General features: G+C 47.4%; 3 protein-coding genes and 3 pseudogenes across 3 annotated transcripts in view; 4 read left to right on the top strand and 2 right to left on the bottom strand.

Annotated features, from left to right (window-relative positions):
* The window catches only part of TSSK2 (testis specific serine kinase 2), a 1,059-nt gene extending 571 nt beyond the window's left edge, over positions 1-488 (top strand). Inside the window, exon 1 of the mRNA XM_066609966.1 lies at positions 1-488. This exon is cut by the window's left edge and continues 571 nt beyond it. Coding sequence (XP_066466063.1) covers positions 1-488 — 488 coding nt within the window.
* A 2,655-nt stretch (positions 489-3,143) lies between these two features.
* Positions 3,144-13,808, bottom strand: ESS2 (ess-2 splicing factor homolog). The gene is made up of 10 exons (XM_066609813.1): positions 13,564-13,808; positions 10,864-11,032; positions 8,972-9,067; positions 7,530-7,699; positions 6,787-6,904; positions 6,421-6,554; positions 5,697-5,799; positions 4,859-4,968; positions 4,336-4,451; positions 3,144-4,137 (listed from the first exon to the last, which is right to left on the bottom strand). The coding sequence occupies exons 1-10, from the start codon at positions 13,723-13,725 to the stop codon at positions 3,843-3,845; spliced, it is 1,473 nt and encodes a 490-aa protein (XP_066465910.1). The 5' UTR covers positions 13,726-13,808; the 3' UTR covers positions 3,144-3,842.
* On the top strand, positions 7,911-8,033 carry LOC136634969 (5S ribosomal RNA; annotated as a pseudogene).
* A 6,564-nt stretch (positions 13,809-20,372) lies between the features above and the next one.
* On the bottom strand, positions 20,373-24,979 carry GSC2 (goosecoid homeobox 2). The gene is made up of 3 exons (XM_066609550.1): positions 24,673-24,979; positions 21,285-21,532; positions 20,373-20,500 (listed from the first exon to the last, which is right to left on the bottom strand). The coding sequence occupies exons 1-3, from the start codon at positions 24,977-24,979 to the stop codon at positions 20,396-20,398; spliced, it is 660 nt and encodes a 219-aa protein (XP_066465647.1). The 3' UTR covers positions 20,373-20,395.
* LOC136635011 (5S ribosomal RNA) lies at positions 23,380-23,502 on the top strand (annotated as a pseudogene).
* On the top strand, positions 23,532-23,654 carry LOC136634576 (5S ribosomal RNA; annotated as a pseudogene).
* Positions 24,980-25,000: the final 21 nt, after the last annotated feature.

Here is a 25,000-nt window from a genome sequence, read left to right as displayed (position 1 = left end):
CTTACGAGCCCAAGATTTACGACATGTGGAGCCTAGGGGTCATTCTGTACATCATGGTCTGCGGCTCCATGCCTTACGATGACTCCAACATCCGGAAAATGCTCCGCCTGCAGAAAGAACACAGGGTGCATTTCCCCAAGTCTAAAAACCTGACCATCGAATGCAAGGATCTCATTTATCGCATGCTCCAGCCTGACGTGAGCCGGAGGTTGCGCATTGAAGAGGTTTTAAATCACCTTTGGATGCAGCCTCCCAAAGCCAGAGCGCTTTCCATGACTTCCATGGCAAGGAACGGAGAGAGTTCCCGGGTGGTGGCCGAGGTGAAGGCCGAGCCAAAGCTAGAACTGGAGCCAAGCCACAAATCTGAGACCAAGTCAAGCGTACCAGTCAGACTGGAACCTGTCATGGAAACGGAGGAAGTGGTGGCAGTCAAGGGGCAATCCGAGGTGGAGCACCTAGCGGGCCAGATACAGGAGGTGGAGCTCTAAAGAGGGATTGGACAAAAGGATGCCCAGCAGCAGGCAATCAGATGTCTGAGTAACCAATGACAAAGGCAAGGCCGTTTTTGCAGGACAGGGCAGTAAGAAATCAAACGAGGAAAAGATCAGAAAAGGCAGGAGACTATAATGGGGAAGTAGTAAAGGGCTTTCTTTGCAAACACTTTTTTTTAAGCAATTCTATGATGCATTTTCTAAATCAATAAATTATTTACATGAATTAAAAATTATAATGTTAAGTGCTGAAGCTACCTTCAGCCTATGAATGCCAGAGGCCCATCCGTGGAGAGGAAGCCGTGTTTAAACCATACTGGCATTCTGGTTGGGTGCCTTCTGAAAATGAGGGCCAATTTTTCCTTAAGTGAGGACCTCCTTAAAAAAAACACTCAGCTTTGGATATGCATTTCGGTTGGCCTTCCTTGACTGACCAAAGGCTTAAAGAAAATATATAAACAGTGACCCCTACGATCACCGTTGTCATTGAGGAAGTTGGCCATGAGGGAGAAACCACTGTGCTTACTTTAGGTGGTCACAACTGCGCTATTGGTCACCATTCAACTATCTCCTCCTCTTCCAATCCTCTCTCCTCCCAAAACATACAAGTGAAACCTATTAAGTGAAAAATATGTGTGTTTTTGTCTTTACTCTGTTTGACATAATCATAATTGTGTAATTGCTTTGCCTGATCTTAATTTCACAAGAATTAAGGTGTGTTCAAGCAATGCTTCTAAGGGTGCAATCCTAACCCCTTATGTCAGCGTTTTCCAGCACTGGCATAGCGGTGCCAATGGGACGTGCTGCATCCTGCAGTTGGGTGTCACTCACGGAGGCCTCCTCAAAGTAAGGGAATGTTTGTTCCCTTACCTCAGAGCTGCACTGCCCTTATGTCAGTGCTGGACAGTGCTTGTTGTGCCCTAAATCAACAAGTGAAGTCCTGCAACAAAATACTGCCATACACACATGATCCTGGGAGCCGACTTCAGAGTAACCATTGGGTCACACCATTAGACTGTAGGAGTTGGGTTAGAGACTTCAGCATGGAACAAGCAACCATGTCAATATCTCACTCTTCCTGTCTGTTTCTAACATCCTATCCCCCCCCCCACTTCACATATTCAGCTTTCCAAATTGTTTAATTTCATATTGAAAATAAAAATCCTTTCCTCTACTCAAGGGAGGAGGAAATGAGTTTTCCAATCAACGCTGATGCCTCTCTAGGAATCTAGACTGAGGGCCCAATCCTATCCAATTTTCCAGCACAGGGGTAACCACAATGCAGCCCTGAGGTAAGGCAACAAATGTTCCCATACCTTGAAGAGGCCTCCAAGACTGCCTCCCCAACACAGGAAGCAGTGCATACCCATAGATAAACCAGCACCAGCACTGGAAAATTGGATAGGATCGGGCCCTCAATCTTTAAAGCTTTGATGGCCCAGAAAGCAATCATATTGGGGCTTTTTTTGCCCACCTCCCCTTGGGGGTTTAATTTTTGGGGAAGTTCTGAATCTCTGAAAACCGTTAAAGGCTGGTAAGTACCCAGAAACATCTACTTCCTTCATGGATCTCCTGTTTTGGTTACAGTCCTACCAGCACACTGGGGGCTTCAAAAGCAGAGGGTAACAATGAACCTGTGTATGTAGAGTGTACTGACTTCTGAATGTTGCAAATCTGCAATAATAAGTGGGATCCCACAACAAAACTTTAGCTTGAGTCAGCATTCATAAAAGGGATTACGGGGCTGGGGCACCTTCCTTATGAGGAAAGGCTACGGCGTTTGGGCCTCTTCAGCCTAGAAAAGAGACGCCTGAGGGGGGACATGATTGAGACATACAAAATTATGCAGGGGATGGACAGAGTGGATAGAGAGATGCTCTTTACACTCTCACATAACACCAGAACCAGGGGACATCCACTAAAATTGAGTGTTGGGAGGGTTAGGACAGACAAAAGAAAATATTTCTTCACTCAGCGTGTGGTTGGTCTGTGTAACTCCTTGCCACAGGATGTGGTGACGGCGACTGGCCTGGATGCCTTTAGAAGGGGATTGGACAAGTTTCTGGAGGAAAAATCTATTACGGGTTACAAGCCGTTGTATGTGCAACCTCCTGATTTTAGAAATGGGTTATGTCAGAATGCCAGATGCAAGGGAGGGCACCAGGATGAGGTCTCTTGTCTGGTGTGCTCCCTGGGGCATTTGGTGGGCCGCTATGAGATACAGGAAGCTGGACTAGATGGGTCTATGGCCTGATCCAGTGGGGCTGTTCTTATGTTCTTATGGAAAGAGTTTCAAGATCAGAAGGTCCTGTCCCCGACAGCCTTGGCATCACTCTTCAGGTATGCAAGCTACAAGGAGGAGGGTAAAGGCCTATTCTTCTCCCACAACTGGTATTTTGAGACATACTTTAGCCTCTGACCCTGCAAGCAGTAGGACTGATAAGCCATTGAAAAATTTGTCCTCCATGTAGTTGTCTCAACTACTTTTAAGGCCATCTAACCTGATTTTTGTGCCTGTAAACTCCACAGATGAAGAGTGTGCTAGATGTAAAGCCGTTCCGTGGATTCCAAACACAATGCGGGAACCGGTTCTTGTTCTACTCATCATAAACCATTCCTTCAGCAAAGCCTCAAGTCACAGGCAGTCTCTAGTCCAGGTTTGCATTGGGACCTTTATTAAAAGGCTTTCAGTACTCAATAAATAGATACGTCTGTACAGAGAAAATCAAAAGGCACCCAAATGCAGTGTCTTTGTAAAAACAGAAAATATAAAAGTGTATCAAGAAGGGCTCACACAGGCCCAGCCTGTCCAAGAGGCCAACTGAGGCAGGTGCACAAGGTGGCAAACCACTCACATGGCCCTTATCCCTACTCCCCCCCCCCCAAAATAAAAGATAAAATAAGAGAATAAAGCAGAAGATGACAAATAGAGACTTAGACACTCTAGGCCACCAGTATTGTCCCTGCCACAGTTCCTCTTCCACTCCATTCCCCTCTTCCTTTTCAAACCCAGGGAGACAGGGAAAGAGGAGCAGCACTGCTGAATAAGAGATGGGTGGCCTCTGCCATGCTGCCTCGGCTGCCGAGAGCCCTTTGCTTGCTCTCCCCCCACCCAGGGTTTGCCATCTTCCTTTTGCTTGTGCACCGGGCGCCAGAAGCACTCAGCCCCAGAAAAGAATGCTTCTTGCTCAGCAGAGTCGTAACAGGCTTATTCCACACCAGCTGCCTGTTGGAAGCAATAGAGCCACGCAAGAGTCCCAGGACCAAAACAGTCCTACATCTGGTCACAGCCCCTGCTGCTGCTCCTCGCTCACATTTCCCCCACAGTACTTGCAAGGCAAGGAGGGACCCTCAGAAGAAGTCAGACGCTTTCCGCCTCTTTGGCAGCTGCAGCAGATTGTCTGTGATCGAGGCGGGGTCCTGGGTCACGGGAGTCTGAGAGACTGTCCTGGGAGTCGGGGTGGTGGTGGTGGTGGTGGGCGTCTGCGGCCCGCCCACCGGAGTTTTGTAGCCAGGCGTTCCCAGGTGTGCCGGGGATGGGGTGTAGCTGGCTCGCAAAGCTTTGTCAGTGTATTTACTGGCAGTCCTGTTGACCAAACGCTGGAGGGCTGGAGACATAGCTGGGCTTAGTCCCTTTGGGGTTAGGCTGGAAAGAGAATACAGAGACACTATTTGAGCAGGATTTCAGGTGCAGCTAGACGCAGTGGTTGCTAGAGTGAAGGCGTGATGCTGCCTTCCGCACAGTGATATTACGCCCAGCCTTTTCAGTATGGTATGCACAGGTTTCTCTTCCAGTTCAGTTATCTTCTCTCTCTAACATTCTACAAAGATACAAATGGCTCACCTGGCAAGATTCTCCGTGACTCTTCTTAAGGCTTCCTGTTTCTTTGCTCTGTTCTTGGCAGCAGCTTCATTAGCCATCTTGAGCCCAAGCCTCTCTCTGCGCCCAGGTTCTAGGATCTGTAATTAAAAAAAAAATCCATCAATTGGGTTACTAGCACATTTGCCATCGATACCCTTCATTTCCATTCCCCATCATGCTTTTGCTACAGAGATCATTAAACATTTCCTGGGCAACATTACGGTTGTAGAACTATTCCCTTCAATAATGCTGTCCAGATCCTAACGGTGAGAAACAGCATGGGGGAGGGACCGCCAATCCACCCAAGCCCATCCAACAAACAAATCTGGGCTGCTTTTATATTTAAAGACAAGCTGGGTAAGCAGAGGAGATATTCCAGATTCTGGGGCAGCATGCTGGAATCAGCTACTCTTGCCAACTCAGGAGTCAGCGAGTTCTGACAGCCTCTCTGTGCAACAAGGCTGTGCCCAGTGGCCCAGAGTTCCACACTCCAGTTTTTAAATACCTTGAAAGCTGGTCCAGGGGTCCTGTCCACATATGGTGTGTCAGAGCCTTCCAACCGCAGAGGGGTGCTTTCTATCTCACCCCACGTCATAAGAGGAGAGTCATTCACACCTACGAAGACAATTATGTTTATTTTATTCATTCCACTTACATCCAGCCTTTTAATCACTCATTTCTTTGGGTAGGGAGTTCTTCTGATTTGCTGCACAAAAAACCCTGCTTCTAGTTGCTGGCAGCAGTTATGCCTAGTTTTAACTCAGGTACAGTAGAAGCTACCTTCCACCAAGTTAACCCATTGGCCCATCTAGCACAATTTTTAAAAACTAATAATAATGAAAACAGCAGATTCTTTTCCCCAAACACTGCAGCTTCCCTAGAGCTTGTCAAGAACACAGCTTACTGCCAGACCACAAAAGCTCGCAACACACACTCCATATCTTCCTTTGGGTGGCATGTAAGCACAAACTCTCCCCTAAGATTAAGGACATGGTATTAAGCAGGTCACCATCTCCAACAAAGCACTGAGGTCACAAGTTACCCTTTGGTTTATTGCTCAGGGCACAATCCTAACCAGGTCTAGTCAGTAGTAAGTCCTATTTTGAACAATGGGGTTTACTCTCAGGAAAGTGTGGTTAGGATTGCAGCCTTAGAGCTTCAGGGAATGGTTTTTGCTGGCACTTTCATTCCTTCGGCAAATTCCCTTCCTCAGTGAATAGTTTTCCCATATCAAGAACGTATGCTTGGAGGGCAAAGCACTCAGCTGTGTTTCTTCATTCAATCTGCAGCTAAAGCAGGAACTAATTTATTTCTGCAACATAAATGTGTAGTTTTCTGCTTACCAGGAGCTGGTGATGGGGTGGCCACAAATCCATATCCATTGACTTTGGGAGATTCCTGGGGGATGAGTTCCTTCCCATCTGGACCTACTTTGCCTTGTTTATACTAGATCAGCAGAAAGACAATATTATTGACTATCACAATAAATATAACAAAGACAGCATTTTTTATAAGGATTCAAGGTTCACTGTATTTTGTAAAAATTTCTGGACCACCTTCTTATCCAAAATACCCAAGTATTTAAAAAAAAAAATCAAACACAAATGCGGTTAAAGCAATAAACACACGTAGATAAAAATCAACACAAAAAGCTGAACAGCAAAAAAATTCAGCTAAGAGCAAGTTAAAATTAGATTTAAGCAGAACTGTAAATCATGTACAAAAGCCTTGGAGAATTAAAAAAAAAACATTTAAAATGCCATCTTCAGATTGGCATTTGGCTGGTTAAAGAAAAAAAATCTTGGTCTAGTCCAGTGCTCAAAAACTATTGGTCATATATTTAAGGCAACAATTTATTGGATCATTAAACTCTTCTACTGCATTTAGCTCATAAGGTTAGATGAAGTATGCGACTTACATCATCAAGACTTACGTCATTCAACATCCATAATTTTTTTAAAAAAGTTACTGGTAAGCTTTTGAAAAGCAGCAAGGCACAACATGTTTACATAAATCAGAAATGAGAACTTTTAAATCAGTCCCAGTGTGCCCTTGCTCCCTGCCAACCTGAGCATTGAGGGCTGCAGCCTGTTGGAGCTGGGACTTGCTCAAGGCTTGGCTGAAAGGGTCCTTCAGGAAACGGGTGTTGCGGTGGACAACTTCACGAGGTTTTTTAAACACTGCCTCCTCATCGGGAACACCTGGAAAGCAAAGCCGCTACATCAGAAGGGAAGGCAAACTGTTGATGGACTCGTCTACAGAACCCCGCAAATTCTCAGTGTTTTTAAAATAATGCTCCCCAGCAAAGTTAAAGATCTGCAAAGGGCAGCAAAGGCTATGCTTCAAAGTTGAGAAGCCAAACAGGAGCTGCATAGGGTTCGACCGTGTGGCAGTCTCCATTTGGGAGGGATCCCATGAGACCGCCTCTCTCACCTGGTGGGTAATACATCAGGGAATTCTTGGCCTTGTATTCCCATGTCTCCACCCCAGCTTTGCTACAGGTGATCTGCTGGTCCTCTGCAGAGGGAAGGGCCAGCTGCTGTTGGTGCCGCTGAAAAAAGGAAGGAAGGACAGAACATCAAGATGGACCTGCAGTTTACTCAGAAGCAGAGCCTCTGCACTGCATTCTTCTCCGTGCAGAGAACAATATGCCAATTACTACTCATGACGCACATTCCCAATTGCCATTCATTATATTCCACCTTTCTGCCAGCTCAAGGCAGTGCACAGAGGCTACCCACAGAGTTCCTAGGGAGTATCCCATCTATGCGCTGGTGAGGCCCAGACATGCTCAACTTGAGCAAGGCGCCTCCGTGCCTACAGTCGTGGCCCACTTATATTTAGCAGGCAGAGAGGAACTGGTCCCGTTGAGCAACTGGCCCCTGCAAAACATCGCACCCAGTGGCCACACTTGGGTGTGTCTTGTGTTTTTTTTAAGACCATGAAACCATAAGAATGAGAAGGTAGTGCCTTTTCTGCCATGCAAACCACCAGAGAACATTTTGTTACTGATGTTGACAAGCAGTATGTAAATATTCCAAGCATGTAATTTTTTAAAAAAGCAACAACGTAAGAATATTACTTTGCTTTCACCAGCAGATGTCAAACCAGCATGGAATGACTGGAAGTGTTCACTAACACAAGCTTCCCACCTCCCCACACACACACACACACACCTGGGCAAATTCCTCTTCGGCTTCATAGAGCCATGCGTGGCTGGCTTTTTCCTTCTCCTTGGCCACTTCCATGATCTGCTCAAATGAGGCATTGTCTTCACTGGTGTGTTTTGCCAAGAAGCTGTCCAAGCTGGGGAGGGCACCTTTGTTCTCTTCCTCCTCTGCTTCACCTGGAAGAAAAGAGATGGACGCTTTGTGTGTAAAAAGAAGAGAAACTTCCTCAGTATGCCACAATTTTTCAAAAGATAATACTGCACATGCCTGATCTCGTCTGATCTCGGAAGCTAAGCAGGGTCAGGCCTGGTTAGTACTTGGATGGGAGACCGCCTGGGAATACTGGGTGCTGTAGGCTTCTACCATAGTCTTTCCAGACTGAAGGTTGCCAACCATCTCCCTATACTGAACACTATCTCCTGATCTTGTCTGATCTCGGAAGCTAAGCAGGGTCAGGCCTGGTTAGTACCTGGATGGGAGACCACCTGGGAATACCAGGTGCTGTAGGCTTATACTATATTCTTTCGAGACTGAAGGTTGCCAACCATCTCCCTATACTGAACACTATCTCCTGATCTTGTCTGATCTCGGAAGCTAAGCAGGGTCAGGCCTGATTAGTACTTGGATGGGAGACTGCCTGGGAATACCGGGTGCTGTAAGGCTTATACCATAGTCTTTCGAGACTGAAGGTTGCCAACCACAATAATAATAATAATAATAATAATAATAATAATAATAATACATGTATTTATATACCGCCTTTATTGGTCGTCAGATTTCTCCTCAGACTTTATTCAAGGCGGTTTACATGGGCAGGCTGTTCTAAATCCCCATGGGGATTTTTACAATCGAAGAAAGGTTCTATCTTTCAAGAACCACAACATTTCAGATGGATCTTTCCGATCTGGTATCACATTCTGGCCTCCGGTTTCCTCCCACGCAAACTGACAAGCTGCTCCTTCATCTCTCACATGGAGGACAGCCAAGACGCTTCTTCCCTCACACCAAAGAGCAGGTGGAATAGTTCGGCTCAGCTTGTCAGCTGCTTCAAGGTCTCACCATTCACTGTGCTGGTGGCCTCGAACTGGTGAACTGCGGATGTTATCTTCAGGCAAACGGAGGCTCTACCCTCTAGACCAGACCTCCTGCCAAAGATCATCTCCTCTGACAATGCAATAGCCTTGATGACCCCAGATAAGGGCTCCAAAACTCCGACATGTTGTTAAATAAACATAGCAACTAAGGACGGTGCCTTCTACCAAGGAACACCACTGGTCTACCTGCATAAGGACATTACAAAATTAGCAGTTTTAGTTTTGATCCCTCTCTTAATGAAGAAAGGAAAGGAAAAATCCTCTGCCTGAAACCTTTCAGAGCTGCTGCCAGTCAGTGAAGACAGCACTGAGGTAGATGGGCAATGGGTCAGACCTTGCATTGGCATTTCTTACCTTCATCTGAAGTTTTCACTGCAAGCTTTGTTTTATTCAAAACAGATGGGTCCCCGGGATGAACCTCAGGAGTTTCAAAAGTGGCTGGGGTAACATCTGCTCAAGGGAAAAAAAAAATTCACAAAGTTTAACTCATCATAGTTCCAAAAGGCAGATAGTTTCACAGCTAAAGGATTTAGATAAAGAGGATCTGGGTTCAAATCCCCATTCAGTTCTGAAGCATACTGGGTGACTTGGGCCAGTCACCATTTCTCAGTCTAACCTGCCCTCACAAGGTTGTTGTGAGGATAAGCGCGGGGGGCCGTGCATGCTGCCTTGGAAGGCAGGAAGGGAGAGAGTTCTATACATGAAAGGAAGTAAAGGAGAATGGTTGGAGTAATTTGGAGGAGACCTTTGCTTACTTGAGAATGGTAAAGTTCAAGGAACAGAGGTTCAGGCCACCCCAACACCTCCCAGTGCCTTAGATAGTGTGCCAAACTCTCCCTACTACATTCTTAGTGGTGCATTAACTGTCACCACTTATCTTCTTGCCCCCTCAAAAGGTAAAGGAAGTGTGGAGGAGAGTGGTAAGCTAGAGCAGTAGTCCTCAAACTGGTGGGTCACAACCCACCAGCCCATGTAACACTGCCCCTTTCCCTTTAAGGGATGGGGGCAGGGGGAAAGCAGCTACCTGATCCCCAGGGAAGCGATGGTCTATTTTGAAACTTATGTGCTGTCAATTGTCCCAGGGGAGCAGGGAGCACCCGCACAGCCCTGTGCAGGGCTCCCCTCAGACTGTAAAAAAAGAAAGTTGCAATCATGACAAAACTGGAAGTGGGTCGCGATAGCAACTTTCTCTTTTTACAAGCCACGGAAGGCCCTGCACAGAGCTCTATGGGGGTTCACACGCCCCCCAGACCCTGGCAGCATGTAAGTTTAAAAATAGCCCCCCCCCCTCCGCAGCGCCATGATCCTGAGGGTCACATCATTACCTTCCTTCCTCCCCTGCAAAGATTTATCTTGGGGATTTACTGCCAAGAAGTTTGAGTAATAGTAAGCTAGAGCAGGGGTCTCCAAACTTTTTGGCCAGAGGGCCGCATCAAATATCTGGCATGGTGTTGAGGGCCGGAAAAAAAAATTTAAATAAATAAATTAGAGATGGAACTTAGATGAGTGAATAAATGAACGAATGGGCTCATTCATTCAACCTCTCTGGCCCTCAGAATCCCCTCCAGACACAATCAGCACAGTTCTGGTCATGTTCAGTTGAGTGGGCTTTCAGGGGACAAGAGGTTGGCCGCGGGCCAGAAAGACGCTTGCTGTGGGCCGCATCTGGCTCCCGGGCCAGGGTCTGGAGACCCCTGAGCTAGAACATGGCTGATGCTAACCTACTGCGCTCCTCTCCTCCATACTTTCACTTCTGTTCAGTCCCCCTCTTCTTTTTAAGATCTGGGGAGCAGGGAGAGCAGGTAGCCAGATGGTCAACTCATGCCAATCTACTCCCTGACTGCATCGCTAACTGCATCCTGACTGCATTGCTCAGCCTCATAGATGCTGAAAGAAACCACTGGTAGGGGAAAAGGGTCAATAATAAAGGGAAAAAACGGCCAAAAGTTGGAGCAGGGAATTCCCTGAGGCTGAGTAAGATCTGTAGCTGTACTGGATACAGACAAGGTTAGAAAGTTAGTGAAGGGATTTGGGGAAACAGGTGCATACACAAAGAGAGAGAGAGAAAGAGAGAGAGAAATGACAGTAAAACTGGTTCACAGCCAATCCCATCCACACTTTCCTGGGAGTAAGCTCCATTATCTCTAATGGGACTTACTTCTGAGTAGACATGCATAGGATTGGGCTGTCAATTGTTTACTGTGTGATAAACACCAGTGGTTAAAGTACCCACAATAAACCCTTACATGGTGCAGGGGTGTCTTTGGAAGATCGGCCCAAAGAAGAGCCAAATTTGATGGCTATCTGCCTCATTTTCTCCAGGTCTCCGCTCTCTTCAGCCTCCAGATAGTTCTTTTGAGCACGCAGTTTTTCTACATCGGGGAAAAAGTCCCTCTGGATGATTTTCTCCAGGCTCTGTAAGAGATTAAACTTTATGGTGTAAGTGGGCAGAAAAATTTTTGGAGAAGAAAAACCAGCCCTTAAGTACAATAACATAATTTCATGGACTAAGGACTGTCTTTAGAAAGCACTGATTCTCAAATACAAATTTCATTTTTGCACATGCACAAAGATGGAAACATAATCAGCAGCATGCATCTACAGTTAGTTCTCCTTAAATATGAATTCGCTATCCGTGAATTCCCTTATCAGCAAGGGGAGGATTTACCACCTATCTCTGTGGTCAAATCCTATCCAAATTTCCAGTGTAGCTGTACCAATGGGGCATGCACTGCACCCTGTGGTGGGGTGGCAGTTCACAGAGGCCTCCTCAAGGTATAGGAACATTTGTTCCCTTACCCTGGGGCTGCATTGCGGCTGCACTGGTGTTGGAAAGCTGGATAGGACTGAGCCCTGAGTTCTCATTATCAGCAAATACTGTGCCAGTGCCTTATCAAATGGGCCCATACAGAATTGTCAGACACATTCCTTTCCACTTCCAAACTTGCCCCGCCATCCTAGCACCATTTCGGGGACTCCAGTTGAACATTCACTGGTGATGATGAGAGGTCGATGACGAGAGGTCTCTGGAAGGCTACCTGAGGGCTGCTCTGGGGCTGGGGCAAGCCCAGGGAAGGAACTAAGAGGCAGGTGGAGGAGCAGGATGGGTGAAGCAACCCCCTCCCCACTGCTGAACTCCAAGGCCTTGTTGTTGGGCCAGCAGCCTTCAACAAGCTGGGGGATAGCCAGCATGGAGAAATCGGCCACAACCTTCAAGGTGTCAAGGGATATCCAGCACAGAGGATGAAACATCAGATGTAGGAGATGCTGATGAGCCCTCACTATCACCTAGTCCCATAGACTTCAAAGTAAGATTCAGGTTCATACTGTTCATAGAGTGCATGGTGAAGAGGGTCCCCTTGAACCTAACCCCATTTTGCCCATAGGCTCAATGATTCGGTACGCGCTAATTCAGTACCCACTAGATTTTCCCGGAACCGAACCCTAACAGATAACAAGAAGTGACTGTATATGAAACACTTCTCTGCCTTCCCTCTGCCTCCTTCCCTGGATCAGCATTCACACTGCACACACCTTGGGGCAGTGGCCTCTCCTTTCACTCTGTGTAAAGCCCCATGAGCACTGATTCCAGTACACCAGCAGCACCAAGTCTCTATGCAAAACAATTCCCTGCTTCTGTTTCCCTTCCCTCTACCACCTCCCTTGTGTGGATATCTAAGACCAGTGTCCTTCAGCCTCAGGGTTGGGATCCAAAGCCTCAGCTGTGGCTTCCATAGCCACAGCAACTTACAGGAATGAAATAGGTTGAAGATCACTGGACTAGAGCACCAGCAGGTCAAGGGGGAGGCATCTGGTGCCTCAGGTCCCAGGATGCTGCCCCAGTCCTGCTCAGGTTCTCAGCAATTGTGCCAAAAACACTTTCATGAGCGCCATGCTTCAGGGACACTTTTTCTGCTCTTTGTCTATAGATAGAGGGATAGAGAGAGAGAGATAAAGTGTTTCTCAAGCTGTGGGACGGGACCCACTAGGTGGGTCACGAGCCCATTTCAGGGGGGTCCCCATTCAGTTCAATATTTCATTTTTACCATATTAGACTTGATGCTACCATGGTATCTGACTGCATTTGGGGAAGTGTTACAGGTCTGTACTTTTAACAAACTACTCTGTATATTCTTTGAACAATGATACTAAATGGAATTTACTCCAGGGTAAGTGTGGGTAGGATTGCAGCCTAGGATACAAAATTTTCCTGGTTGATGATGTCACTTACGGTCATGACATCACTGCCGGTGGGTCTTGACAGGTTCTCATTCTAAAAAAGTGGGTCCCAGTGCTAAATGTGTGAGAACCACTGAGACAGACAGATTTTTTGTAAGCCACTTTGAATGCTTGACAGGGAGACAAAGCAGGGTAGAAATCTCCAAATGAATGAATGAATACAGTGAACAGTGCTGGAAGGGCAATACTAGGGTGGGGAGTAGGTGCCAATGGGGTGGGGGGGCAGTTAAGGTCCTGAGAGGGGGCAGCATCATTTGGGGGGGGTCCCCAGTATTATATATACCTGTGTGTGTATGTGTGTACCAGTATATACATCATATATACTGGTGTATACATAGACATATATAATGAGTGTATTTGTATATACTTGTGTGTGTGTGTATCTATACACGCCTATATACATACATGCAAACACCTACACATACATATATATGTATATACACACACTGTGTTTGTGTGGGTGTATACACACACTGGTGTGGGTGTGTATAAATATCCCTATACACACATACACACACACACACACACACATATATATAAAGGGGTGTGAATACATACACACACCCTATATACACATATATATCCTCACACACACATACACCAGCCCAGAGTACACTGCAAGCCCCTCGGGGCAGGGACTGTCTCCTGCTCGTGCCCCAGAGCGGGGCAGGAGCCAAGGCGGTGACGTCACCCAGCCCCGCCCTCACCTGGACGTAGCTGTCCTCATCGAGGACCGTCCTGCGCTTCTCGTGGGGCTCCGCCTCCTTCCCCGCTGCCACCGCGCGCGACTCGGCCTGCACGGCCACCAGCGCCCCAGCCGGGGAGGCGGCGGCGCTGACGGAGCCTCCCCCGGGCCCCGCCGCCGCCATCTCCACGTCCTGCGTGACGCAGCCTGACTTCTGGAAACAGCTGCCGCCAGGCCGGAAGCGCGACCCCTTTTTTCCTCACGCGCGCGCAGGGATTTGTGTGGCTTGTAGTCTCCCCGGAAGGACGTCGCTGCTGCGCCGCCGGAGAGGCCAAGGAGTTGAGCGGAGGTTGTGCGCGCGTCTCCACTTCCGGCTGCGAGGCGAGTGCGGAGTGCCATTTGAGTGGCGAAAGAGCCGCGCGCCTGTCGCTTTGAGTGGCAGTACCGGAAGTGAATATGAAAACCGATGCATTTTCCTCCTGGGGGCCAATGAAGCACTTTCTGCAGGCATTCCCAACACCGCACTGTGTGTCTGGGGTGTGTCATTAATCAATTAACTGTTAATTAACGATCATCATTGATTAACTATTAATTAATTTTTGATTGGATATTGATTAATTAATTGTAATTAAATTATAATCTTAATTAAATTATATTTTAATTTAAATTAAATTTAATTATAACTAATTTATAATTAATGATAATCAATTAATTAGTGCCAATCAATTATTAATTAATTAATATCCAGAGCAACTTTGGGCCCACCTGTGGCTCAGCCCCAAACTTGCCCTGGATATTATTTAATATTGATTGGTATCAATCAATCAATCAATCAATCCTAGTCCCTGTTCCTGGGCAGCTAATAAATTAATTAGCTAGCCATAATTGATCATTATGACTGATTAACTATGAATTATTGATTAGGTATTGATTGATTGACCCACCTGAATTTAAATTTAATTATAGCTAACTTATAATTAATGATAATTAATTTATTAATTAATTAGTACCAATCAATTATTAATTAATTAATATCATCTAGACCAGGGGTGCCCAAACCCCAGCCCTGGGGCCACTTGCGGCCCTCGAGGCCTCTCAATGCGACCCTCAGGGAGCCCCCATTCTCCAATGAGCCTCTGGCCCTCTGGGGATTTGTTGGAGCCCGCACTGGCCCGACGCAACTGCTCTCAGCGTGAGGGCAACTGTTTGACCTCTTTGCATGAGCTGTGGGATGAGGGCTTCCTCCACTGCTTACTGTTTCACGTCTGTGATGCAGTAGCAGCAGCAAAGGAAAGGCCAGCCTTGCTTTGTGCAAGGCCTTTTATAGGCCTTGAGCTATTTCAAGACCTTCATTCATTCATATAAGTTCATCCTTAATATATTCATTTATGTAAACTTATGTAAATTTATTCAAATTTTAAATGTAAATTTAATTCTTTTTTCTCCATTGGCTGGAGGGGGGCCCATGGTTTGTGCAGCTGTCTGATGTAACTTGGATGCCTTGCACTTGTCGTGTGCTCGGAGCACAGCTTGTCTCAGGGACACCAACTGACAGCATGAAGGTTTCTTGGGGCCATCAAGAGCAACTGACATGGGCTGCAGCAGAGCTAAGAGGACACTCTTGAGGGGCGCAAGAGAAGGCCTCACATGCATGCGGCCTCCGCTTCTCCCAGGCTGCCCGGCTGCTGCAAGTGGCCTTTGTGAACTTGGGTCCCGCCACTGAAAGACTCTCTGAAGTGGCTTGGCTGCTCATAAGAACATAAGAACATAAGAACAGCCCCACTGGATCAGGCCATAGGCCCATCTAGTCCAGCTTCCTGTATCTCACAGCGGCCCACCAAATGCCCCAGGGAGCACACCAGATAACAAGAGACCTCATCCTGGTGCTCTCCCCTACATCTGGCATTCTGACTTAACCCATTCCTAAAATCAGGAGGTTGCGCATACACATCATGGCTTGTACCCCATAATGGATTTTTCCTCCAGAAACTCGTCCAATCCCCTTTTAAAGGCGTCTAGGCTAGACGCCAGCACCACATCCTGTGGCAAGGAGTTCCACAGACCGACCACGCGCTGAGTAAAGAAACATTTTCTTTTGTCTGTCCTAACCCGCCCAACACTCAATTTTAGTGGATGTCCCCTGGTTCTGGTATTATGTGAGAGTGTAAAGAGCATCTCCCTATCCACTCTGTCCATCCCCTGCATAATTTTGTATGTCTCAATCATGTCCCCCCTCAAGCGTCTCTTTTCTAGGCTGAAGAGGCCCAAACGCCGTAGCCTTTCCTCATAAGGAAGGTGCCCCAGCCCCGTAATCATCTTAGTCGCTCTCTTTTGCACCTTTTCCATTTCCATTTGCACGTGCTCCATCACGTCAGGCAGAACAACTCGTGAAACATGCTAGGACCATCCTGAGGCATGCTGCCAAATGCCTCACCAGAGACGGGTTCGTTATGCTCAGGGACCGTCTTACTGCCACAAGCCTCCACGTTCGCGCAGGGGTGGTTGGCCCAGACACCACACCCTAGGACAACGTGACATTTAACATCTACTGTGCAGGGTTACAGCTGTCTGATGCTGCGAGGGAGCCGCGTCTGGACAACTTCCCGTGCATACGATCGCGGCTGCAGGAGGCTGGAGAAAGCCTCGAGATGGCCGGGGAGCTGACCAACATTCAAAGCAGCATTTTCTCCCTGTAATATCACATCATCAGCACACAGAGTTATGTAGGATGTTAGAATAAGAAACAGACTCCTTTCCAGCAGAATTCAGCATCCACCAATAGCACCTGACCAGAACACCAAGCAGCTTCAGAGCCTTCACTTCAGAAGAGGAAACCTCCAGCAGTCCAGGCAATGCTTCATTTGTTAAACGGAAACCGTTCATTTCCAGAACAGCCCTGCAAAGTAGGCTGTATGTGGCCAAGACTTAACTTTCAACTGGGAATCTGAAATTGGATTTTCCCTGCCTCATTTATACTTTCTTCCCTAATTTAAATGTATATATATGTATATGGATCAGATCAGATACTTTATTAACGATCATCCGACCATTAGTCACAAATCAACACAACAAAATACACAAAATTAAAACCAACATCCCTTTACACATATATAAAATCATAACATCATCAGTTTATACTCTCGATTTTCTTTCTTATCAACTGTGCAGCATGGCAGAAACGGGCCACCCTGAGCGATATATCAGGATTAACATCAGATAGCAGAAAAGCAAGCTGCTCCTCCACCTGCATCCCCGTTACAGCGCCAAAAATCGGGGAAATAAATTTAAATCGCAAATCATCATAGTTTGGACATTGCAGAATAATGTGGGCAGTTGTCTCCACCACATTATTATGGCAGGGGCACAGTCTTTCTGAGTAAGGACACCTTGCATAATGTCCCAAAAGAACTGCTGATAGGAGTGCATTGCACCTGGCTTTAGTAAAAGCAATCCTGAATTTTGGAATAGTGATGTTATAAAAATATCTGGCAGGAGAAAGCATAAAAGCTTGATCCCCAAGAAAAACATATGTAGAAAGTCTGGCTCTCGCAGATCTCAATTCAAGATCCACTACCAAAAAAGAAATTTTGCGTCTCCCGGGCTCATCATCGCTAAAGACTCAGGGGAAAGATCGCAAAAATTAAAGTAGTCCAGGCACCTCTTTTCCCAGGAGCCTATAAAGGGATCCAAAAAGATCAAATGAGTAAAATTACCCTGTCTCGAGAGAATCTTCAAGAAATAATGCAAGGCATTTAGCCACATCGACATCTCTATACTTGGGATGCCGGATTCCAGCCTAACCACAGTATTCGGCACACATCGGGTGACATACATCAGTTGACGCAAAAATTTGGTCTGGATCACCTCTAAAGATCTGGTGTTTAAATATGGGGCGATCTCAGAACCATAAAGCAATTGAGCCCTAGTTTTAGCATTATGTAGCCTTAGAGCTGCAGGGAGAAATTTGGCGCCTTTGGATGAATAAAAACGATAAATTGGCACCAGATGTTTTCTGTGCTGATTGACCGACATAATTTTTATGGGCCAAACAGCCACCTTGATAGTGAAAAATCACCCCCAGGTATTTTATTAATTTAACCTGCTCAATGGGTTTCCCATTTAGGAGCCATCGATGGGCCTTATAGCGTCTGGCAAAAACCAACACCTTTGTTTTATCAGAATTAATGATCAATTTCTCCTGTGAGCTAACCAGGGCTAAATGGCGAAGGGCCCTCCTCATGCCGACCTGTGTTCTTGATAATATAAGTACATCGTCAGCATATGCCAGAACAGGGACGTAACGATCAGCAAGCTTTGGAGGATGTAAGGCCAGATCATCAAAGGAGGTAATCGGTGAATTTATATAAAAATTAAATAAAAGGGGGGCAAGAACACAGCCCTGTCTGACCCCTTTATTAACTAAAATTGGTTTCGTTAAATGACCACTAGATGAACACCTAATCCTTATGCCAGAGTTGCTATATAAGCTGACCATAAGCAACAATAATCGACGATCAATAGATGAAGCTGCAAACTTATCCCATAGCCTTGATTTAGGGATTAGATCAAAAGCAGCCTTGAAATCAACAAAGGCTGCAAAAAGTCTTGAGCCCCTAGTGGCCAGATGTTTCTCGACATATATGTATATGTATACACACACACACAGATGTAGATATATAGATACACACATCCTATATATGTGTGTGTGTGTGTCTATGTATATACACACACAGGCATAGGGTGGCCTGCAAGCCTCTCTCTGCAAGCACTCTCAGGGAGTGTCTCCTGCTCAAGCCCCAGAGCGGGGGCGGAGCCAAGGCGGTGACATCACCCAGCTCCGCCCTCACCTGGACGTAGCTGGCCTCGTCGAGGGGCTCCGCCTCCTTCCCCGCCACCTCGGCCTGCGCGGCCACCAGCACCCCTGCCACTTTGCTCTGTGATACAGTGTTGTAAGGGAAGCTGACTGAGACCTAGGGTGGCAAGGCAAGCTAGAATACCTTAGTTGGACACAGCACCTCCTACAGGTCAGGTGTTCTCAAGGCATGTCATACAGTCAGGCTGTTGATCCCACTGGTACTGCCAGGCACTGACTGCTAGCGGCTCTCCAAGGGTTCAAATGGCACTTTTCCCTTGACCCTACTTGAAAGTGCTACCCGGGGTTGAACCTGGGCCCTTCTGCATGCAAAGCAGATGCTGTTCTGCTGAGCTTCTTGCTATTTCATGCTGGAAAGAATCTCCGCTTGCCATGGAGATGTAGACCCTTTAGCATTTCATATAGGAAAATGAAGGTAAGAACATTACATCCCTGTTCTTGCACCCAGCTCCGCAATTCCCTTGGCACACAAAACAGTTTGGCTTGGGAGGGGTTGCTTTGACCAAGTTCCTCCTTCAGGGTGCATTCCCCTGGCATGGTACTCCTTTTCCCTCTATGCCCGAGTATACCCTGTTGCTGTGCTTCTCTCTGCCCCCTTTATCTGTCCAATTGACCTGGAAGGAAAGAATCAGAAAGGAGCCACACGAAACTTCTCCAAATTGAGAGTAAGGATGCTGTAGTGGTTTGGGAGTTGGACTTTCACCTGGACTGCCAAGGTTCAAATCCCGGCTCAGGCTTCCTGGGTGGTCTTGGCCAGTCACTATTACTCAGCCTCGCCTACCTCACAGGGTTGTTGTGAGGATAAAAGGAAGGGAGGAACTATGTACACCCACTTGAGCTCCCTGGAGGAAGGGTGGTATAGAAAGGTAACAAATAAATGAAGCAGTAGCAATCAGGGCCAGCTAACTGCAGCGTTTGCCTCAGGTATCAGATTGGTGAAGGTGCCAATTTCTGTCTGCCAAGTTGCCTCCTTGCCTCCGTTGCTGGTCCTCCTCCTTCCATCCCCTGGATTGGAAAAGGAAGAGGGAGACAGAGAGGAAGAGGGTGCTGAGCTAGAGCAGTGGAGAATGAGAGGAGGAACAGAGACTGGCACATAATCGGGTAAGGGTGGACAGCATTTGGCATCCCACCTCATATGTCAGGAGGGCTTAGGCCAGCTCTGGTAGCCATGCATTCTGGTTGTCCTCTGTTGAGTAGGGGAGGGAAGAGCCATGGATTCTAACTGGCCCACCCCTTCACCCACTGGGCTCTTGAAGGTGGGTCCCACTCCGCAGGTTCCCAGCCCTTAGTAGGCTGAAGATAGTGACTCTGCTCCTTGATGGCCTCCAGTCTTAAAATTCACCATCCCACATCCATGGTTTCACCCAGAACACAAGGAATGACCAAAAAAAAAAGCCAAGGTATACATTTTAATTGTTTGCGTTAATATAGATAGTGTATTCCTAGATGCGTTCCTCAAAGATGCAACCAACATCTGAGATATGTCACATTGCAGTGTTTTAAGACAGACCTGCAGACAGAAACATCTACTCTGTGAAGGTTTCTACAAGCTCAACAAGATATTCTGCCAACTGGGGTCATCGGATAGCTCAGAACTAAAGTGTGTTAGCTCAGATCGACAGTCTTGCAGCCTTGGCAGCTCAAATCTAGTTAACTAATATAAGAGCCACAAAGCCAATGGAAGAAGAACAGCAGGGGTGGGCAGGCAGATGGAAGCAGACAATCCTGAGAGGCCCCTGAGGCAACCACCTCAGTCGGCCTCATGAAAGGGCCGGCCCAGGAAGACCCAAACATCTTTTAGGAGTCTTCGAATGTGTAATGGGATGAACCATTAAGAAAAACGTTGCCTTGAGGAAAACTTAGCACCTTCTTCTCGCTCCTTTCTTAACGGTGAGCCTTCTGTCGCCGTCCCTCTTCTCCTAAATCTAGCTCGCCAACGGGCACACAGCGTTCCTCACCAGCTGGATGCTGTTTCTCCTTGTTAGCAGTTTCCCTCCGAAGCCTTCTTGGTGCTCTGGAGGAGGAGTGCTGAGGTGGTCGCTCGCTTCTGGTGTCGCCATTTGGCACGGCGGTTTTTAAACCAGACCTGTGGTTTTGATAGAAGGGAGAAAAAGGCAAGGTTTTGTCCCAGGAGAGAGCGAGAGGTGGGAGCCCATTGAGAGGAAGTAGGCATCACTAGGGTTTGCATCACCTGGTGCAGGAGATCAGCATGTTTCCCCCATGATGGACCTACTCCCATACACATCCCCCTAGCAACGCCACTGAGTACAGAGCAGGTGAGACTAGAGCCCAATGGTACAGCAGTCCCTTACAGCATCTCAAGTTATGTCTGGGAACAACCCCTATCTGAAATCCTCCAGGTCTTCTGCCAGTTTGTACAGGTGTCCCCCTGTATCCGCAGTTTCGCTTATCCAGGGTTCACAATTTCTGTCTCCCCCCCCCCCACTTGTGCAAATGACTTATCTTTGATTGTAGCCCTCCTGTTGCTGCCTCTCTGTGCTGCCTGCTAACAGGAAACCTGTAGAGCTCACTGGAAGCCAGTTAGTGGGCTAAAAACAACACAACGCTTAGCATTGTTTGCAGCCCTCCAACCCACCTTCTGGGAGTGCTTCCTGCTTCCTGTTAGGGTTTCCAGGCAGCACAGAGGCAGGAGGGCTGCAATCAGACAAAGCGTGTCCAGGACAGTATCTCCTTTCCTTCGTTCTTGTTTTTTACTCTGTTCCCCTCTTTCTTTTAAAATTCAGAGAGTGGGACTAGGAGATTTGGTGGAGGGATACTGGTTAGAGGAGACCCTTGCCAGTCTACTACCTGAAATGATCACCTGAGACGTCCACATGACTGGACTAAACACAGCCAACCAGAATTTTTACCTCGACTCTCTCTTCCTTCAAGTGGATGCGGTTGGCCAGATGTTCTCTAGTGATGACATCTGGATATTGGTTCTGATGGAAGAGAGCCTCCAGGGCTTGCAGCTGGTCCTCGGTGAAGATGGTGCGATGCCGGCGGGTCCGACGCTGAATCTGGTGGAACGCCTGCAGCTCGCTCTGGCTCCCACGAGGATTCTTGCACGGCCTGCCGAGGGGGTGGAAGAGTCTCATGGGCCAGGGGAACCTCGTATCTGCTATAACAAAGATTTGGAATCTTTGAGCGTGACTCCCGTTCGAAAGTGAAACAAACAACCCGTCCACACAGTTTAGAGCAGTGGTTCCCAAACTTTTTAACACAGGGACCCACATTTTTAAACGATACTCTATCAGGACTCACTTAAGTTTACTCGACTTAAAAAAAAAAAGGAGATCTAGAAAGAAACAATATTTTATTTATTTATTTCTGAGTAATAATAACCTGAAAAAAAGACCCTCAAATATATATCTCCTTATATTTACAAGTGCTTGCAAACTTCAGGAGCTCAGCTCCTTGTAGGGCAAATAGCAGCAACCTTGCAAACTGTAGGAGCTGAGCTCTTTACAGGGTAATTAGCAACTATAGTATCTGATTTTTGAATAGCCTCAAGACTTGGGGCGATTAGTTATCTTTCCATCACCCTTTGCAGACATTATTTCTTTGCTCTCTCTCTCTCACTGTCTGGAAGGGAGGGGAAGCGGGGTCATCTTCCCTCTTTGTCCTATCAGGAGAGGTGACTTGGGGTTCGTACCCAAACTCTTATGCCTCTCTCCTCTTTCGAGGAAAATCTTCCATTCAGATTCATCCTGGATCCTTCTGCCTGTTTAACCCATCCTGGATCCTTCTGCCTGTTTAACCCATTTCTGCCCAGCCCACGGGTGTACGCATTTGATCCCTGTTGCGTATATGCAATGTTGGGTAGAAATGCGGGCAGCCAGCCCTCTGTGCAAGAAGTCACAGGTCAGCCAATATGTTACATTTTCAAGGAATGAGCATATCAGCTCATTTTGTGGCAGCACATTTTTTCTCACAAGCCTTTTAAGCTGGCTCATGGGACAAGCAAATCTGTTGCAAACGATTCCTGCTTCCCCAAAAATTGGATGGGGGTGATTGAGGAGCAGACAAGGATTAAAATACATGGTAATAGAAGGAACTCAGGAGGTTCCTGTAGTACCACCCACAGACACGGGGTCCTTTCTGCATACTTGAGGGGTTCGGGAGACCACCTAAGTGCAGAAGCACATCAGATCTGGTGATGGTCTGGCTGCAACAGACTAGTTCAACTATCTCTCTGGAAGTTGTTGCCAAGACCTCCGAGAGGAATTTCATCAGCGGTTACAAAGTTTCTTTAGGGCCCCTTCCCAAAGGGGGGAGGGGAGGAAATGAAACAGAGTGGAGGGAAGTGAGACAGAGGTGGGGAGGGGGTAAAACAGAATAGGGGTAAGCTGGTGACAGCTGTAAAAGCCTTTGGAACCCAGGTCTACTGGGCTTTCCAATGCAGAGGCCAGCAGCTAGATCCAAACGCTCTCCTAAGTCTCTCTAAAATCTTTTAAATATAGAAAATCATTGCAGAAAATGAGCATCACATTTGGGCTCACACTAGAATGGAAAGTGTCAGGTTGACACCAAAACATACTTCAATCTTGTCTGATCTCAGAAGCTAAGCAGGGTCGGGCCTGGTTAGTACTTGGATGGGAAACCGCTTGGGAATATCGGGTGCTGTAGGCTTCTACCATAGTCTTTCGAGACTGAAGGTTGCCAACCATCTCCCTATACTGAACACTATCTCCCGATCTTGTCTGATCTGGGAAGCTAAGCAGGGTCGGGCCTGGTTAGTACTTGGATGGGAGACCGCTTGGGAATACCGGGTGCTGTAGGCTTCTACCATAGTCTTTCGAGACTGAAGGTTGCCAACCATCTCCCTATACTGAACACTACCTCCCGATCTTGTCTGATCTCAGAGGCTAAGCAGGGTCAGGCCCGGTTAGTACTTGGATGGGAGACCACCTGAGAATACCGGGTGCTGTAGGCTTCTACCATAGTCTTTCGAGACTGAAGGTTGCCAACTATCTCCCTATACTGAACACTATCTCCCGATCTCGTCTGATCTTGGAAGCTAAGCAGGGTCAGGCCTGGTTAGTACTTGGATGGGAGACCGCCTGGGCATACCGGGTGCTGTAGGCTTCTACCATAGTCTTTCGAGACTGAAGGTTGCCAACCATCTCCCTATACTGAACACTATCTCCCGATCTCGTCTGATCTCGGAAGCTAAGCAGGGTCAGGCCCGGTTAGTACTTGGATGGGAGACCGCCTGGGAATACCGGGTGCTGTAGGCTTCTACCATAGTCTTTCCAGACTGAAGGTTGCCAACCATACTTCTGCAGCAGCTGTAGTCCTATAGCCGTGCCCTATACACCCCTTCATGGCAAGCAGATCTCCATGCCAAAGAGCTAGTTTACCAGGCCAGCTTCCTCCCAGATCTGACACTGCATTAAGGAGTGTCATATGAATTCCTTGGCCCAAAGCATATGGCTTTCGGTAGTAACAGAAGCCACACACCCAGTATCCCTCACAGGAGTCTGGGTGAGACAGGAAAATATAAGATCCCAGGAAATTTCTGGGTCCCCTTCTTGGGCTTCTGGGTCTCCTTTTTGACCCTGGGCCTGGGTACACCCTTTACCCTCCTCTCATGGGCCCTGGTTGTTGCCTTTCATTCATAAAGTAAGAATAACCGCCCCCTCCCCAACAGACTGATGCAAACTTAGCATGCTCAGTGACTCGCCCAGGAGTCACGGAATGTTATGGTGCTTATGGGAAAAAGAAATTGTGCATGTAGTTGGCCTGCTTGAGGCAACTGGGCAATGTGGGGCTAGAACCATAGACACATAGGGTTGGAAAAGCCCTACAAGACAATGGAGTCCAACCCCCTGCCACAGCATATTTTACCCAGTGTGTGATTAATCTGTGGAACCCCTTGCCACAAGATGTGGTTGATGGCACCTGGCCTAGACACCTTTTTAAAAGGGGGTTGGATAAATTGATGGAGGAAAGATCCATCACAGGTTACAAGCCATAGTGTTCATAGACAACCTATTTTTGATGTGCCAGATGCAAGGGAATGGCAACAGGTCTTTTGTTGTCTTGTGTGCTCCCTGAGGCCTCTTGTGAACCAACATGAGATACAGGAAGCTGGACTAGATGGGCCCTTGGCCTGATCCAGCAGGACTGATGTTCTCATGCAGGTGATTAGGAGACATCAGTGTTGCGTCACAGGTCCCCTTGTCATAATTCCTCCCCCCTCCCCCCGTGAGATCAGTGCACTGAATCATTTTTTAAAGCATTAAAATACATTACCCAGCCAATTTGCCGTCTCCTGCCAGGAATGAGCACTGCTGTGCGAGCAACAGCAGCAGCCACACTGTCCCAGCTCCGTTTCTGTCTCGTCCCCCTCCTCATCCTCCTGCAGGGAACCTGCCGCGATGCCCCCCACCGCGCAAAAACCTTTGGGCTCGCAGTCTAAGATTCCTCGGAAGCAGAACGGAAGGAGGACCTGAGGTCTTCTCTCCGGCGAGCTGGCAAGGATGTTCTCGATGGTGAACGAGTACGGCTTCTTGAGGCTTCTTTTCCCCTGGTCTAAGTCTGAAGGAGTTTCTCTGGACATCATGCACCAGGAATGCGTGTT

Source organism: Tiliqua scincoides, chromosome 14 (genome assembly GCF_035046505.1).
Source record: "Tiliqua scincoides isolate rTilSci1 chromosome 14, rTilSci1.hap2, whole genome shotgun sequence".
Lineage (NCBI taxonomy): Eukaryota > Metazoa > Chordata > Lepidosauria > Squamata > Scincidae > Tiliqua > Tiliqua scincoides.
The sequence above is the reverse complement of the archived record's forward strand: the minus strand, read 5'-3'. Positions and strand labels throughout refer to the sequence as shown.